The sequence below is a fragment of the Callospermophilus lateralis genome, chromosome 2 (genome assembly GCF_048772815.1).
Source record: "Callospermophilus lateralis isolate mCalLat2 chromosome 2, mCalLat2.hap1, whole genome shotgun sequence".
Classification (NCBI taxonomy): Eukaryota; Metazoa; Chordata; class Mammalia; order Rodentia; family Sciuridae; genus Callospermophilus; species Callospermophilus lateralis.
In genome coordinates this window covers 197,966,597-197,983,410 of record NC_135306.1, presented here as the reverse complement: position 1 = coordinate 197,983,410, position 16,814 = coordinate 197,966,597, and the positions used below count along the sequence as shown (strand labels likewise).

Here is a 16,814-nt window from a genome sequence, read left to right as displayed (position 1 = left end):
TGGAAGAGTAGCTGGCAGACATTTTTCCCACTCTGTAGGCTTTCCCTTCACACTCTTAATTATTAATTATTTCCTTTATAGCCCTGCCCCCAATCAAGAAATTTCTAGACAGGAATAATCCCTCTTGGCTGGAATCTCTCAGGCTAACTCAACAAAGAAGTTTTTATGCCACAAGCATGTATTAAGCAATATCCAGTCACCTTGGAGTAATAGGGGGATAGGAAATGGGCAAAAATATGTGCTTGCCCCCCAGGTGTTGACCTTCTGATTGGAAAGAGCCACAAATTATCATAAACATCAGGCAGAGTTTTGGAGAAAATGCCATTAGCAGGAGTGGCCCAAAGCATGGGGCAGACAGCAGAAGGACTTGAGTGGAGAGATGAATAGATGGGTGGGTGGCTGGGCGGTAGAAAATTGGATAGGTTCATATTCACAGAGCAGCAGAACTCTGAATCTATTTTAGACAAAACCCAATGCTTCTAGATTCCCATTGCCTTGACTTTCACTTGGCTATCCAACCCCGATAGATGAACACAACTCACAGCATGTGAAAAGAGAGGGTTATTTTTTTAATCAGAATTAATCAAATGTGTGGATATCAGGTTCCCCCCCCCCAAGCACCAGCAAGCTCAGATATGGGGGAACCATGCATAGCAGGAAGGAAGCACCCCAGGACTGGCGCTGCTCCTGTCCACTTTCTGTCTCCTTGTCCTCTCTCAGGTGTTCCATTACACCAGGAACGTCCACCTCACCACCAGAACCCAGGAAGAGATTTCTTCACCAAGGATGGTGAGACGCTGACAGCATTTGACATTAGAAACATCGGCGGTCCTCCCAGGTCAGAGAGGATATAAAGTCGTTGGACATTCTGATTTTAGGGGCCCCCGTGGAAAACAGCTACCGATCAATGAGAGAGCTGTTACCTGAGCAGAAGAGCACTTATAGGTAAACTCTGCACACACAGGAGTGTTTGTTATATTGAACCTACTTGGTCAAAAGGGGTGAGTTATTAACCTACACATCTCTGAGTGGAACCTCCCTAAGCCACTCCGAGGCTCCCCAAATGAAGAAGCTTACAAAAGACAAAGAAAATGAGAAGATAAATTGTATTCCACTGCAGATCCAAGCTCACCCTGAGGTAGCTAATGTGTCCTCCTGGAGTTACTAGGAATAGTCAAGAAATAGCCAATCGATGCTGAGCTTTTATAAAACAATGGGAAATGACCCAGGGAAACCCTTTAGTCCTTGGCCAGACCCCACAGCAGCTCAGCGCAGCAGAGGGGGGAATTCTCATGTAAGTGCAGTTACACCTCAACTATCAGGGCAGGTCTCTGTTACAGCAGCTTAAACTCTCCCTTCACTGGGCAGCCAAAGCATCTTCCGCAGACCAGTGTAGTAAGAATAAAAGTAGAAGTTTCTCCATCGGGTATGCACGTTCTTCTCCCATTGTAGAGATTTCTAATTATCTCCCTCTGGTCCTGCTTTTAGTCTGAAATGTCTCTTTCCATGCCCTCATCTATCCTACTCCGGCCCCACAGCTGAAACGGCATGTCACCAGGTAAGGAGGGAGGCTGGCCCTCACCAGAGTGTGGTCAGCAGCAGCAGCAGAGTAAGCTTCAGGTCAAACCTCACGTTCACATCTAGGGAAGATCCTTCGGTGAGAAAAAGCACCGGAACAAGGAGACCAAAAAGATGGGGTCAATGTGTCCTTCCCGCAGGCTACGCTCACATCACTTAAGCCTCGTACATCCTTTCTTAAATCAACCATGAGTTTGTCCAAATCCTGTAACTAGTTTAAGACCTGGCACTTGGTAGTCCAAAAACATTGAAGAAAATCCCCCTGTTGACTTAAACGTATTTTCCTAAGTTGTCATTCATTCATCAGGTACTAAGTGGCACCTACTGTATACTGCCATATACAAGGCTAGCAACAGCAAACGAGACACAGTCCCTGGACTCCTAGAGCTCCTGATGTGTTCAAGTACAATGACGTTCTGCCCCCACCCTGCCCTCCTAGCTCAGCTCTCTTGAGAAAGAAACTAGACCATGAAGCCAAGTTATAAACCGTAGTAAAAGTTTGAGCCTTGAGAACAGTGGAACAAGTAATCCTGAAGAGGCATGTGCAGGGAGACTTTTCACTGAAGGGAACGGTGTGTGATGCAGGCCTTAATCTATGAGTGACATCCTAAAGGCAACAAACCATAACAAGGACAGCCCAGGCCAAGGGGTAAGTCAGCAAAAAATTCAAGGTTTGAAAGCAAGGAGGAGCCATGGCAGATTGAGTTGAGACTGTGATGTAGGAAGCAGGTGACCAGATCACAGAGGGCCTCACTTGTGGACCCAGGCACACAGACTCTATTCTGTAGGAAATGAGCAGCTGCTGATGTGCTCACAGAGAAGCCGGGCATGTGTTGCCGTGGGATTAGGGGAGACGAACACATGGTGGATGTACTAGAAAGGAGGATGATCAGAACAGGGACACCAGGTCCAAGGTCCCGGGAACTAAAGAAGCCACCGAGTTGGACAAAGGCTTTTCTTACACTGAAAACTCTTTCTGAGAGGGTGGAATCGTTGGGAAAAGGTGCCACTCAATGAAGCCAAGGAGAAGCCACTGGATGCTGAAAACAATGGGAGAAAGATAAATAAGAAGGAATCCTTAAACTTGGAGATTAGGGGAACATGGAATAAAAGTCTCTAGAAGCAAAAATAACCAAAGCCAGGATAAGAGGTTAAATGGGAGGGACTATGTGACCATTTCAGGGCCCAGCTGCAAAATCTATCCTGTAACTATGAAATACAAAGCTCTGTCAAGTTCTATCACTGGAATGATTTAGAGACTGGTGGCTGCATGCTAAAAAGAGAGGCTTTCTTCTAGCTGGGCATGGTGGTGTCTAGCTGCCGTCCCAGCACTCTGGAGGCTGAAGCAGGGGGAATCCCTTGAATCCTCGAGTTCAAAACCAACCTGGGAAACATACAGTGAGACCCCCATCTCAAAAAATAACCAAAATTTTTTTAAAAAGAGATGGATTCCTTGTAAATGCTAAGGACTTCATAAACATTCATTAAATAGGTTGTTGGGTAAATAAATGCACAAATTAAGTAGTCACAACTATTAATTACGACAGTGCAGCAAGCGATGGTCGTTCAATTCAAAAGGACGCAGCCCGGAGAGGAGGTTCTGTAGGTTGCTCAATGTTATTTCATGATAGTCTGGCGCATGATAAGCAGCCACCATGGGGATTTCTGCCATCTGTGCCTTTGGCTCCCGTTCCGGGGACATCGCACAATCTGGAAGGCCCACTGCAAGGAGATGGAAATGCTCGGAGCCTCCTGGAAAAGCCACCACACGTCGTGGAACCACTCAGCTGCCTCCAGGAGCTTCCCGGCTCTGCTCTCTGACACAGTTTCTTTCTCCCTCAGAGAGTGCCACACGCCAGAAGTGTCCCATGGACTAGGGGCCCAACGGGAGGAAGACCCGGTGCACCACAGATACCCTGGATGTCATGTCCTACCAGGAGCCCCTCAGCACAGCGCTGGCCGTCTGTGCAGCCCTGCTCTCCCCCGTCGCCCTGGCCATCCTAGGCATAGTCATCAGGCACCAGCACACCCCCATCGTCCCAGACAATCACAGCCAGCTCTGCTACCTCCGACTGTCCTCCTTGGCACTGTGTTTCCTCTGTCCCTTCATGTGCATTGGCTACCCAGGTCCCCTCACCTGTGCTGTGCACTAGGCAGCCTTTGGGGTCACCTTCACAGTCTGTGTGTCCACTGTGCTGGCCAAGACCATAGTGGTGGTGGCAGCCTTCCACACCGCAAGTCCAGACACGGAGATCAGGGTGTGGGCAGGGCCGGTGCTCCCTGGCACCTCCCCAATGTCTGTTTCCTGCTCCAGACGGCCTTGTGCATACTCTGGGTGACCAGATGGCCCCCACAGTCCATAAACTCCACAGAGCCTGGATCCACGGTGACTTTGAAGTGTAATGGGGGTTCCTTGGAACTGTTCTATGCCATGCTGGGCTACTTGGGTTTGCGAGGTCTGCTCAGCGTGATGGTAGCCTTCCCTGCCCACAGGCTGCCTGACACCTTCAATGAAGCGAAGCACATCACTGTCAGCATGTTGGTCTGCTCCATGTCTGGGTGTCCTTCATCTCTGCCCACAAAGCAAAGACACCGTAGCCGTGGAGGCCTCTGCCATCTTGGCATCAGGAGCAGGCCTCCTGTTCTGTCTCTTCGTTCCCAAGTGCTACATCATCCTTCTCCACCGTGCCAAGAACACCAAAGGACAAATGCTTGGCAGACCTCATCCCAAGTGAGGAAAGCAGAAGGGGATCACAGGAAGTCCTGCTTTCTGGGGAATGCCCTCTTAACTCCCTACCAGGAGGAACACTCCTTCCTCTGAGCCCCATCACACTGGTCCAGAACCCCTGCTTGCCCCAGCTGCCTCTGTTTTGTATTTCATCTCATCAGGGGAGATAAGACACATTTGCAAAAAAATATTGTCCTTGATGGAAGCAGGTGGTCTCTTTCATCCTTCGGCCCCTAAGCACAGAGTCAAGGCCAGGGACACAGAAGAGACTGATTACATCTGATGAACAAATGGATCCACTTATGCAAAGTTAGCACAGGAGGAGACCCGGGAGAGGAGGCATGGAGAAAGGGGGGTTGAGTGGAGTCCAATAAATGTGGTTCTAATTCTCTGGCTCCTCCCTTTGTAGCTGTATGGACTTGAGCAGGTAGCTTAACCTCCCTGAGGTTCCGTCTCCTCCTGCAGAGGATGAGGCTGAGCTCTCCCCTCCAGGTTGTGGGGATGATGAAATGAGAAAATAGTGAAAGTGCTCGGCACACGTGAAACACATGAAAAGTAGAGAGTTAAAGACACCTTGTCTGCTCTGACCTCTTACAGATAAGGGAATAAGTGCTGAGAGAGGACCAATGTACCCAGAGCATCACCACTATACACAGGTTAAGAGGCAGATGCACAGGGCTTAAGCCTTAGCTCTGCCACTTAGCTGCGTGACTTTGGACAAGTTACTTAGCTTCTCTGTACCTCAGGAGGATAACAATAGCACTGACCTCATGGAATTATCAGTGAGGAGTAAATGAATTAATATTTATAAAACATTTAGAAGAGTACAAGGCACATGGTAAGCACTGAACAATTATTTGTTAAATAGTTCAATAAAATGATGAATAGTGGCAAAATCTGGATATCTTGTTTTATTGCCAAATGATTAAAACTTTTTTTGAGACCCTTACTCTAAGCTAGGTCATGGGGGGGGGGGGGGGGCTCTTTGGAGAGTCTAAAACATATTCTTATAGGCAAAGAGTTTGGGGTCTAATATTTCCAACTTAACCCATTTGAACTACACTAGACATGTCTACTATGAAATTTTCTTCTAAGTAAACAACCTGTCCCTGCTATGGTTAGCTACTTGCCTTTTCGTAAATGAGGACAGGTGACTGTCACAGACCCCCTGGGCAGCACTCCACACTAAGCCCATGCTTCACTCTAGGAACAGAAACCCTCAGAGAAGCAATTATGTTTTCAGAAATGTTCTATTTTCTGAAATGTACATTTTCCCTGACATGATTTCCTAGTTTATCTTCACTGCACGTGGATCTACCATTAGTAGCCACTTTGAAAAACATTGTCTGTTGATACCTCCACTTTTCGTATGCCCCAGATTCTGATGTAGCTGTTTTTTTTTTTTTTAAGAGCGATAGTTTTAATTTTGTAATGTAAATAATCACACTCTCACAAGAGTGGGGTTTTCCCCCAGTTTTGTTTCTTGTATGAGGTTTTATTAAAACAAGATTCACTTTATACGTGCAAGAGCCTTCCTGATGCAATTTATCTCAAAAATATAGACTTATTCCTCAAGAATCCCAAAATAGTAGACTTTATTAATACTTCCCATGGAGTTATTCTTAGAGCAGTTCTCAAAATTCAGAAAACAGTACTTGTGTTTAAAGTTGAATTCTTCTTGCTACCATAAATGAGTACTACGTAACCCAGAGCATTTCCTTTTCCTCAGTCAAAACCCAATAGGTATTGTGTTTATGTCTCCTCAAGTCAGGTGCCTGGAAGTGTAGAGTCCTTCTATTTCATTCAGGTGAATTCTTCCATTTGATCCTGAGAAGTTCTCACTTTAGTAACATTTTTGCATCCCACAGTCATTGAAAAGAATCTAAAGCACATTAGTGATGTAATACTCAGTAAATGAGCCAGGCACAGTGGTACACGCCTGTAATTGTAGTGACTCTGGAGGCTGAGACAGGAGGATTGCAAGCTCAAGGCCAGCCTCAGCAACTTAGTGAGGCCCTGTCTCAAAGTAAAAAAAAACAAGAACTGGGGATGTACTTCAGTTGTCGAGTGCCCCAGGTTAAATTCACAGTACCAAAAAAAAAAAAAGTAAATGAAAGGTTTTCAAACTGCTTGACCTGTGCACTCCCTATTAACAGAGGGAAAGACAACAGCTCAAACGCTATTAGGCAAATCTGTGGTGTTGAAAGATGCTGCCATGTCATCTGGCCAGTTGAGGAACATCGTCAAAGAAAATCTGTCCTTCCCCCCAATCGGTCCCAAGTTCAACATTTTCTTCTTCCATTTACTGTAGTTTCTGGAATCCACATTCAAATGGTGATCATACATGCCTTTAGGAACGCAATTGGTACATATAGGGAACTACTTGAATTGTAATTGTCTTTTTAAGTATAACTTGGAACTGGCATTGCCATAGAGATCTCTTTAAATCAATTTGCAAGCACCATCTGATTTGGGAGAAGATCGGTCTATATTTCAAATCACAGAATGCAGATATTACAAATGAACATAAATCACATGGAAAATCGGCTCTGATTCTGGGAATTTCATCTGTGGTGGAAAGTGCTGGTTGTCTATCAAATTGTGTTTTCTTCCATTTCTTACAATAAGTAAACTGGGCATCTGGTTGCCCACCTAGAGACTAATTTTACTTCCTTTGTGATTAGATGTAACTTTTGACTCACTTCTCACTGAAAAAGGTGAGTGGAAGTGCTCATTACCACATCTGCTCAAGATACGTTAAGGCACAGAGTGTGTCTCTCCCATGTTTTACTCTGGCCTCTCTTGCCCAGTGTTGACCATGTAAATAGCAAGAAGTCTCTAGATCAGGGGCTGCAAGTCGTCTCTGTTACAACTACTCAGAATAGCCATTGTAGCAGAAGAATGGCCTTAGTTGTCATTATAGCAAGATACATGGATGTGATTATGTTCTAATAAAACTTAATTTATGGACACTGGAATTTGAATTTTATGAACTTTTGTGTCAGGAAACATTATTCTTTTAATTTTCATTCAGGCACTTAGGAAGGTAAAAACCATTCTTATCTCACAGGCCATTAAAAAGCATGGTGCTGAGCCAGATTTGGCCTGCTGGCTTTACTTTGCCAACATCTTAAGGAAGGTTGACTCTACCAGATAGAAAGAACTTGAACCTTTGAATACCTGCTGCTCAGAGCTCCCCATCAACCTGGAACACTCACCAAGGACTTCTGCCAGGAAGACAAAATATCCTGCATTCTTCATGCTACGTTGTAGTTAAGTCTCTCTTGTTATAGCAGCGCAGCATGTTCCTTTAACTATTGCATAGTCTATAACTCCTGGGTACCCAGCCATACCTCCCTTCCGTAGTCCTTACCATGCTCCTTTTGGATACCCCAGAAAAGGAGGCTGGGTATCCTCCATCCGCCTCCTCATTGTCTCTTCCAGGACTTGAGGGAAAAGGCTCGGCCCAGGGCTCCCTTCACCTCCTTGTTCCGAAGACTGTAGATGAGGGGGTTGAGCATTGGTGTGACGATGGAGTAGAAGACGGACACCACCTTGTTGAAGTTGATGGAGGAGGCCACTTTGGTCCGGACGTACATAAAGAAAAGAGTGCCATAGAAGAGGCCCACCACTGTGAGGTGAGCCGCACAGGTGGAGAAGGCCTTCCGGCGCTCAGCAGCCGAGCGGATGTGCAGCAGCGTCCAGACGATGTTGCCGTAGGACACGGCGATGACGGTAGAGGAGGCCAGGAGCACAGCCAGAGATACCAGGAAATCCACCGTCTCCTTCAGGGGGACATCCGAGCAGGACAAGGCCAGCAGGGGTGAGGCATCGCAGAAGAAGTGGTCCACAACGTTGGGGCCACAAAATGCCAGCTGAGTCATGAGGTAGATGGGCAAAATGGGTGTAAGGAAGCCTGCCAGCCAACAAGCAGCTGCCAGACGGATGCAGGTGCCCCAGGACACCAAGGACCCATAGCGGAGGGGCATACAGATGGCCATATAGCGGTCGTAGGCCATGGCGGCCAGCAGGAAACAGTTGCCCCAAGGAAGGTGAAAATGAAAAGCTGGGACAGGCAGCCAGCATAGGAGATATACTTGCCCCCCTCTACCCCAGTAAAACCAGCCAGCATCTTGGGCACCGTGACTGAAGTGTACAGGATTTCAAGGCAGGACAAGTGTGTCAGGAAGAAATACATGGGTCTCCGGAGCCGGTGGTCAAGGCCCACCACTAGTATGATGGCCAAGTTCTCTGCCAAGGTGAACAGGTACATGGTGAGGAAAAGCGCAAAGAAAAGGAGGCGTGCTTCTTGCACCCCAGCAAAGCCCACCATGACAAACTTCGTTACTTGGGTCCAATTTTGGGTATATGACTGCATAGGTGGGAGGGACAACTTGGTAGACTCATAGCCTCCTCGATGATGAAAACTCCAAGAGAGCCTAAGAGGATGTCGACTATAATACCTTCTAGGGCAGAAAAGGAAGGTGAAGTCAGACACTGACCCCACCCACAAAGAATGCAAAGTCTGAGGGGCACGGGAAAATGGACAATCTCAGTACAAGATGAAAAGGGTTGAATAGGATTGAGGCAGGATATTACGGAAGGAAACAGCAGGGAAGCTCAACCAGTCTTGAGAGGTCTTCCTGGAGGAGTCAGTAAACTTGAACCTGAAAAAGAGGTATGAGTTCACGAGATAAACAGTAGAGAAGTAGAGAGAATGTTGCAAGTATAAAATCCCAGGCACCATAGAGGACATTGTGGATTTGTCAAGGGAAAGGAAAAGCTAGCTCCAATCCGAGGGCCACAGAGAGCTTGAAGCGTTCTAAGAAGGACAGCAATCCTTGCTTTTTGCCCTTCAGAAGGAGCAAATTTGGCGGATAAGAAAAGAAGCAGAGAGGCCAGAGGTTGTTGTGAGTATAACATGGAGTGATATTGGCCTTGACTATGGAAATGTCAGTAGCTCTGGAGAGTGAATGTAGCTATTAAAACATAGAATCCACAGGATTGAGATCAAATACAAACTGGATCATCCCATTGTAGAAACATAATAAAAACAGGGTACAAAGAGATTAAACTCCTATCTTATTTTAAGAGTAAAGGGAATATGTAGTATCTCCATTTCTACAGAAGTTTTAAAATGTAACCCAGAGCCAGGCATGGTGGTGCATGCCTGTAATACCAGCAACTTGGGCAGCTGAGGCAAGAGGATCACAAGATCAAAACCAGCTCAGCAATTTAGCAAGGCCATAAGCAACTTGGCGAGACCCTATCTCAAAATAAATTAGTCTAGGGATGTGGCTCAGTTGTTAAGTGCCCCGGGTTCAATCCCTGATACCAAAAAAAAAAAAAAAAGCAATCCAAAATTCTTTGACACTCTTCCCATTGAAATGTGGGATCGATGGCTATTCCCTAGAATCTGGGCTCTGTGACTGACAGCAAAATAACATGGAAGTGATGCTGTGCCTGTTTTCAGGATCAGAAGAAACTGTCAGTTTTCACTTCCTGCTTTTTGGAATCCAACCACCATATTGTAAGGAAGCCCAAGCAGCTTGCAGAAAGCCCAGATGGAGAAGAACTAAGGCCCCTACCCTGGCCAAGCTCCCACTGACAGCCAGCAGTAACATGCTAATGTAGGTGAATAAGAAGTCTAACAAATATATCCTTCAATCTCTGGTTAGGACTGCCAGACTGACACCAGCCTTCCCTGATGGACCCTCCCTAGTTGTAAATTTGTGAGCTAAATAATTGGTGGCTGCCACTTTAAGCCTGAACTAGAGTTTGAATTCAGGTTTGCCACGTTCTTTAAAGCCCTTTCCCCTTCTGCTTATAATTAAGCAAGTTTCTTCTGGCTTCAACATCCCATGATTTCCAGATGAGGAGAGCACACAGAGGTACAAAATCAGAAATGAACAGGTCAGTGACTTCAGATTCCTGTGCATGTCCTCACCATTTCTAAATCCAAGCTGCAACATCCTTACATGCCCTCCCTAGAGGAGATGTTCACTGTACACAGATGCTGTAGAAGCCTGACTTGACAGCTGTTATAAACAGATTTTGCAGTAAAGTTCTCTGAAATGTTCTCTCTTCTCTGCATTCAGGAGGAACATGAGATGTAGAGTCACACAGATCTGGAATCAGCCCTGGATCTGCAATACACTGGCGTGGCTGTCTCATATATGAATTGTTACTATTATTCTAAATCTTACCTGTCCTTCCAGCTGTGACACAAGTTTGTTAGTCCTATCTTCACTTGAGTGCCTTTTACTTCCCTCATTCCCCCCAATTTGTATGCACATCAGGCCAATAAGTACAAAAACACACCTGCTCTGTACCAGGAATCTTGGCAGATACTGAAGAGCATCCTGGTACAGAGCAGGTGCCCGCCAACAGCCAACCCGAGGTCAAGTACGGAGCCTTGTAATTCTCTGATCCATGGCTTAGAGTATGCCAAAACCTGTGGGGTTCATATCAGGTCCAGATTAGATCCACTGAAAGAACCTGCTTTATTACTCAAACACTGAAGGAGGATAGAGAAGTAGGATATTTCAGACAGAGAAAGTGCAAAGATTCATGCTCACCCAGTATGGCGTAGTTGCCAGGAGACAGCTGGAAAGGGACTACATTTTCACCTTCTTGTATCCACTCAGTGATGCATGTCATCTGTGGCTGGGATTTTTTGAGAAGCGTGTGTGGCTTCCCTGTTCTTTCCCCATTGTGAAGCCAAAAGATGGAAAGAGCCCGAGTTCCCTGCAGAATACAACTCATGTCTTCCTGAAACATAGAACATCAAGTATTTTCTGTACAAGGCCAGACTGTAAATAATTTAAGTTTTTGGGAGCCACAGATAGTCTCTGCCACATATGGGGTTGGGGGAGGCGTTGCAAAGCTTTAAAAATGTAAAAATCATTCTCAGCTCATGAGCCTTACAAAACTGGGCTACAAGCTGGGTATGGACCGTGGGCTATAATGTGCTAATCCCCGTCCCACACCGGACTGTTAGATGAACAAAAAAAGAATGTCATCATACTGTGGTGAGCTTCAGTTACCCTACTTGATGGACACACCACCTCTGGCACCACCATGCAGCCAAGCTGTTACCAAATCATCTATTTTCTCTTGTTCTGCAGAGAGATGGGGTGGGGGATAATTGACACCCAAGAAGGTATAGGTTGGACACAGGTGGGCAATTACAGCCTGATTTTTAAAAAAAAAATGTTTCTTTATTGTTTCTTCTATTCTATTATCTACTTAACAAAGTGCAAAGAGATCTTTTCTTGAATTCCAAATTGAAGGCCAAAATCTAAACAAAAAAATCCTAAGAAATGAGCTTGAATTCTACCAGCTCTTCCTCTACTGTCTGATACCTAGTTGCATCCTCTGAAAGACTCAAGGGATGAACTCTAGCTGTCAAATGGATTGGATGAATATATTGAGAAACGCATTCAGAAAGTTTAAATTAATAAAATAACTGAATGAATGTCCCATCGCTGCACTTACTAGCATTCAGGTATGTACCACTTAACAACAGGAACATGTTCTGCAGGCAGCATCATTAAGCAGTTTTGTCATTGCATGAACATCGTAGAGGTACTTACCCAAACTACAACAGCTATGCCATCACTAAGTGTGGCCTGTTCCTGCCCAAGCCAACTTATGCAATGCATGACTGTATGTTATTTCACTTCCATTCATTAAATAAGAGAATCTCAGGATTATCTAACTTTTGGCAAAAAATTGAAATCCACAGCATTCAAACCCATTAACTCACTGATGTGGTGTATGCACACTTGCATGCTGACCACTTCCCCACTCCAGCATTCGTCAGGGACCCTCCATGCCAGGCGTAGGAGAGATCATCAGGCTGTAACAGTTAATAGGGGCCAAGCCCTGCCTTTTAAGAACCCAAGATGTGATGAATCTGTTATACACCGGGAGAACAAAATAGGGGACAATTAATTTGGCCTAGAAGGAAGACAGAACAGAGGAGATTAAGAAGCAAATATCCCACCCAGGTCACAGTGAGGGTGGTGGAGGCCAGACAAAAGCAAAACCAAGAGCATCATCGGGAGAAGAAGGCATCCCAGAAGAAGAGGCCTAAACCTCATTAATAAGACCAAGCGAATCACAAGAAGATGTGCACGGGAAGGCAGGAGACTACCTGGTGCCTTCAAATCCCAGGCCCTCCTCCTATGAAATGAAATAAAAGAAACCCAGATGGAGGGTGATGCTTACCACAATGGAGTAAGTATATCTGATAGGATCACTTAAGACAGTGTAATGAGAAATGCTGTCTGAACAAGAGTTCAGAATGGGCCCTGGCTCACCCCACAGCATCCAGATCCTGCTTTGCATCTTCATCCCCTCCACCTCCACAGGCCAGGTGTTGGTAGGAAGGTGAGCCTCTCACCAAAACAGAGAAGGGATCATAAACTGTATCCCTCCCATGGGCCAAATTCTGCCAGACTCCTATTATCTTATTTTTCCTTCATAACAATATCATGATTCAATGGTCTATCCTTGATAGGAGCGTTATTTGTCCTGGTTTTCATACCACTGAAAAAACCGAGGTTCAGGAACAGTCACTAACTTGCACAAGATTAAAGAACTCATATGTAGCAGAGATAGGATCCAAACCTTGGGGTATCTGATGTGAAAATTGTGCTTTCTGTCCACACCATGCCACCTCTCTGCCTTTCCATTTCACCAAATGACATGCCTACAAGCCCTGACTCCCAGCCCTGACTGTGAGGTTGATTTCTTGGCAGCTCACAGCCCTGCTGGCTGGAGGAACCCCCTGCAGGCTGCAGCAACCTGCAGGAGCCCAGTGAGGCACCCAGACATCAGCTTCCTCTCTGAGGTCAAGAGAACTTCATCAACCAAGTGCCACATAGGGAGCAAGTGGCCAAGGGGAGAGGAGACGGTCACACAGGACAACTACTAAACAAGGAGAGAGGCCGCCCAGGAACTTGACCCAATTTGGTGTCCTCAAAAGATGGTGTTTTCTTGGCTGAGATTTTTTTCTTACAAATATGGAAAAACAGTTTGGGATTCATGCAGGGAAATTAAAAACTTAGTTCCTGAAGCCATTAGCTTGTGTGGCTCTGTGACAAGGCTGGTGAAAGAGATTGAATTTCTCTATTTCCGTTCTCTCTACCTGGCCCCTGAGAGACTTGTTCCCAAAGGTGAAAGGAATGGAAAATGAGCTTACTGAGATCCAGGTCATGATTTCAGAAAATAACCATCAACCAAGGTGAGCGAGCAATGGCAGGTGGGTGCCATGAGGCAGACAGAAGGGGCCCCAGGATGCCCACACCTGCTGTCTGCTTGTCCTTTGCTCTTCTTCACTGCATGGCTGATTCCCGGCTCCCACTGCAAAGAGGCAGCCCATCTCACGCAGATGGTCTCCTGTGTCAACAGCACTGTCTCAAGGACCAGAAGAGCAGAGTTTGACCCTGGCTCCATCTAGTACTAGCGATGATTTTGAGAAAGTCATTTAAACTTGCTGAACCTCAGTGTCTCCATCTTCAAATCAGGAGAGTAACAGGGACATTGCAGGCGTGGTCTCAGGATGGAGGAAGCAGCATCAAGTGAAATCTCAGGACCTATGCCATTCTTGTTCCCTCTTTCATCTCTATGTGGCTTCCTCTGGCGCTTCCTTCAATTCTGTGCACAAGGCCACCTTAATGGAGAAGTCACTTCTGACCACCTGTCTGAAAATGCAACTTCCCATCACTCTCTGAGCCCCTGCTCAGCTGGAATTTCCTGGTCACAACTTCCTTTTCAACTGATAGATATTTATTTGCTCGACTATAATCTCTCTCTCTCTCTCTCTCTCTCTCTCTCACACACACACACACACACACACACACACACAAAGTTCCTTGAAAATAGTGCCTTTGACAATTTGCTCATCATCGAGTTGGCAATACCAAAAAGAGTCCCTGGCATGTAATCCACATGCAATAAATATGTTGATGAATAAAAGAATAAATGCATGTTCCCACCATTATGCTAACCCAGAATACTTAGTTCTCTTTCACCTTCCGGCTACCTATTTTTGAGGAAATGGGAAGAAACTGAAGCCCACCTATACTTACAGAAGAGCTGTCCAATCTGGGTGAGGTCCATGAGACCATGCTGCCACTCAGCTCTGAGATCACTGGATGCCTGCAGGGATGACCCCCTGTGTGCCTAGAGCAGCCTGCTGTCACTTCTCTTGTATGGGAGGCAAATTGAACTGACTTTTTCTATATAATTTCTTTTTTCTTAGCTGCTGAATTGGATTTTAAATTCCCTGGAAAGCTGTACTATATTAGCTGTTTTTAAACTCTGGTCTAGCATGCCCTATATTTCCTCCGTCGCCAGATAGCTGGGAAGAAGAACAAAAAGAATATAAGCTTTGCTCTTATCAGCTAGTAAGTGACAGAGTCCAGATCAGAAAACAGCCCAATCTGACCCCTCTCCAGTCATGGGGGCAACAGAGACCCCAGAGTCCTGTTGAACTGGAGAGTCCACTAGAGCAGGAAGGAACCATGGTGGGAATCAAAGTTTCTGACTCCCAGTTCCTAGTCTCAAGAAAGGAATAACAATCTCTGTTCTTACTGCCCCGCTCCCCACTTGCCACACCCCAGACATTCTGAAACTCATTGAGAGAGATGTGTCAGTTCTTTGAAAACTTCAACAGTACCTTTGGGAAGAACTTACTGTCCTGCTTCTCTTGCTTATAAACCATTCGATCACCGCAGCATTTCACTGGATGGAAAGCCGAGGGCTGGGGAATCCAGGGGCTCCCCAAGTGGTCCTGAAGTTGCTCTGGACTAACAAGCAAATGGATTTTATTTAAACTGAAGGTTTATTTGAGGTGGCTTGAGGGAGGCAGCCACAGATAAAAAGACCTAAAACCCCCCAATGTCCCTCAGCACCCTTACTCTATGTGAGCATAAGGTACTCCAGAAGCCAACAGCCTACGTCCAGGTGTGCAAAGGTATCTAGAGAACCACACACCTGTCCCTGCTACCTCTTCCATCCACTTTCTTCTCTGGATGGAACATGAAAACCAAACATGCTCAGAACTCTGGAGCTGGTGGGAAGGGCAGGTTATTAGATCCCATTGTTGAACAGGGACCCCAAATTCAAAGATCCAGCTTCTCTGATCCAAAGAGAGAGGGCAGAATTCTGCCCTCAACTGAACCGGAAGGAATAGGGTAGTTATCACTGGCAATAAAATGATGCCTGCTCCATGTTTAAACCTAAACCCCCCAGGGGTGGCCCGTGGGATCAGGTCTCTGCGGAGGTGTGAAGCCTTCAGAAAACAAAGGAAAGAAGATAATAAATCATGAGGAACTCTGCCCCAGAGGGTATGCAGAAGCTATATGGGAGTCCCACTTTTGTAGACTCTCAGGACAAACACTTCAGAACAGAGGAGGAGGGGTCATCCAGGGAAAGTTCCATGCCAGCTAGACTCTGCCAGTCTCTGGCTCTGAGCTACTACAGGAGAGAGCGAAATGAACTCTCCCACCTTCCAGATGTTATGGATCCAAGGAGGCCATTCTCTTCTAGAGTGGGGGCATGCACCTGCACACCTGCATGTACCTGTCCACTCCTACAATAACAATAGGCATTACTGAGCAGCCCTGAGGTAGGATAGAAGAAATCTTGTTAAGATGGGTAGAAAGGAGACATAAAGACAGGACAATGAAATAAAATTTTAATTCAGAAGCTTCATATACATTTCCAAGTCTCTCTCCCAAGACATTTACTCCTAATTCCTAGAAAATCTATAAAACTTAGTTAACCATGAATCTGTTGACTTATGATAATCACCTTGAGTACTGTTAATTAACCCCCCTCCATAAATCGATTAAATAAAGAGTGATACAATATCTTGAGCAGCCCATAATTCAGGGTACTTTCCTGTGCTCTCTGTTGATCAGATAAGGAAGACCATATCAGCCTGAGGATCCAGAGATTGACCAGACAACCAGAAACTACCTTAAGGTCACCAGACTGATATCATTCTTACAGTCTTTCCCATAGCCACCCCTCACCAATTTTTTTTTTAAAGAAGAGCTAGGAACCCCAAAAGCATCTCTCATTCTCAAGATGGCCTGCATCCTCCTCCAAATGCAATTCTTTACACCCTAGGTATCTTCTCTCTTGAGATTGCCCTCACTCTCCCTTGAATATTTATCTACTTACACATATCATATATCCAGGGGTGCTATTCCAAATATTTAACCTCATAGACATCAACCAAGCTTTGTTCTTTTTTTTTTTTTTTTGAAATTTAAAGAAAAAATTTATTGAAGATTTGAAAAACAATTCCTAAAAGATTTGACTTTTCCAGAAAACTGTAGCTACACAATACATTGCGTCTATCATGTTAAAACGTGCATAAGACACAAATACAAAAACCATGAAACAAGCCACCATTCTTCAACAATTTGAGCAAAGATATAATGCCTAAGGAACAACATGGATGACTTGTGAAGGATGGGCTCTTTACTTT

At 45.5% G+C, this 16,814-nt stretch overlaps 1 protein-coding gene across 1 annotated transcript; it reads right to left on the bottom strand.

Annotated features, from left to right (window-relative positions):
* Window positions 1-7,734: 7,734 nt before the first annotated feature.
* On the bottom strand, window positions 7,735-8,684 carry Or6q1 (olfactory receptor family 6 subfamily Q member 1). The gene is given in 2 exon segments (XM_076844582.2): window positions 7,735-8,345; window positions 8,348-8,684. Coding segments are annotated over 2 exon segments (948 nt in total).
* Between the last annotated feature and the right edge of the window lie 8,130 nt (window positions 8,685-16,814).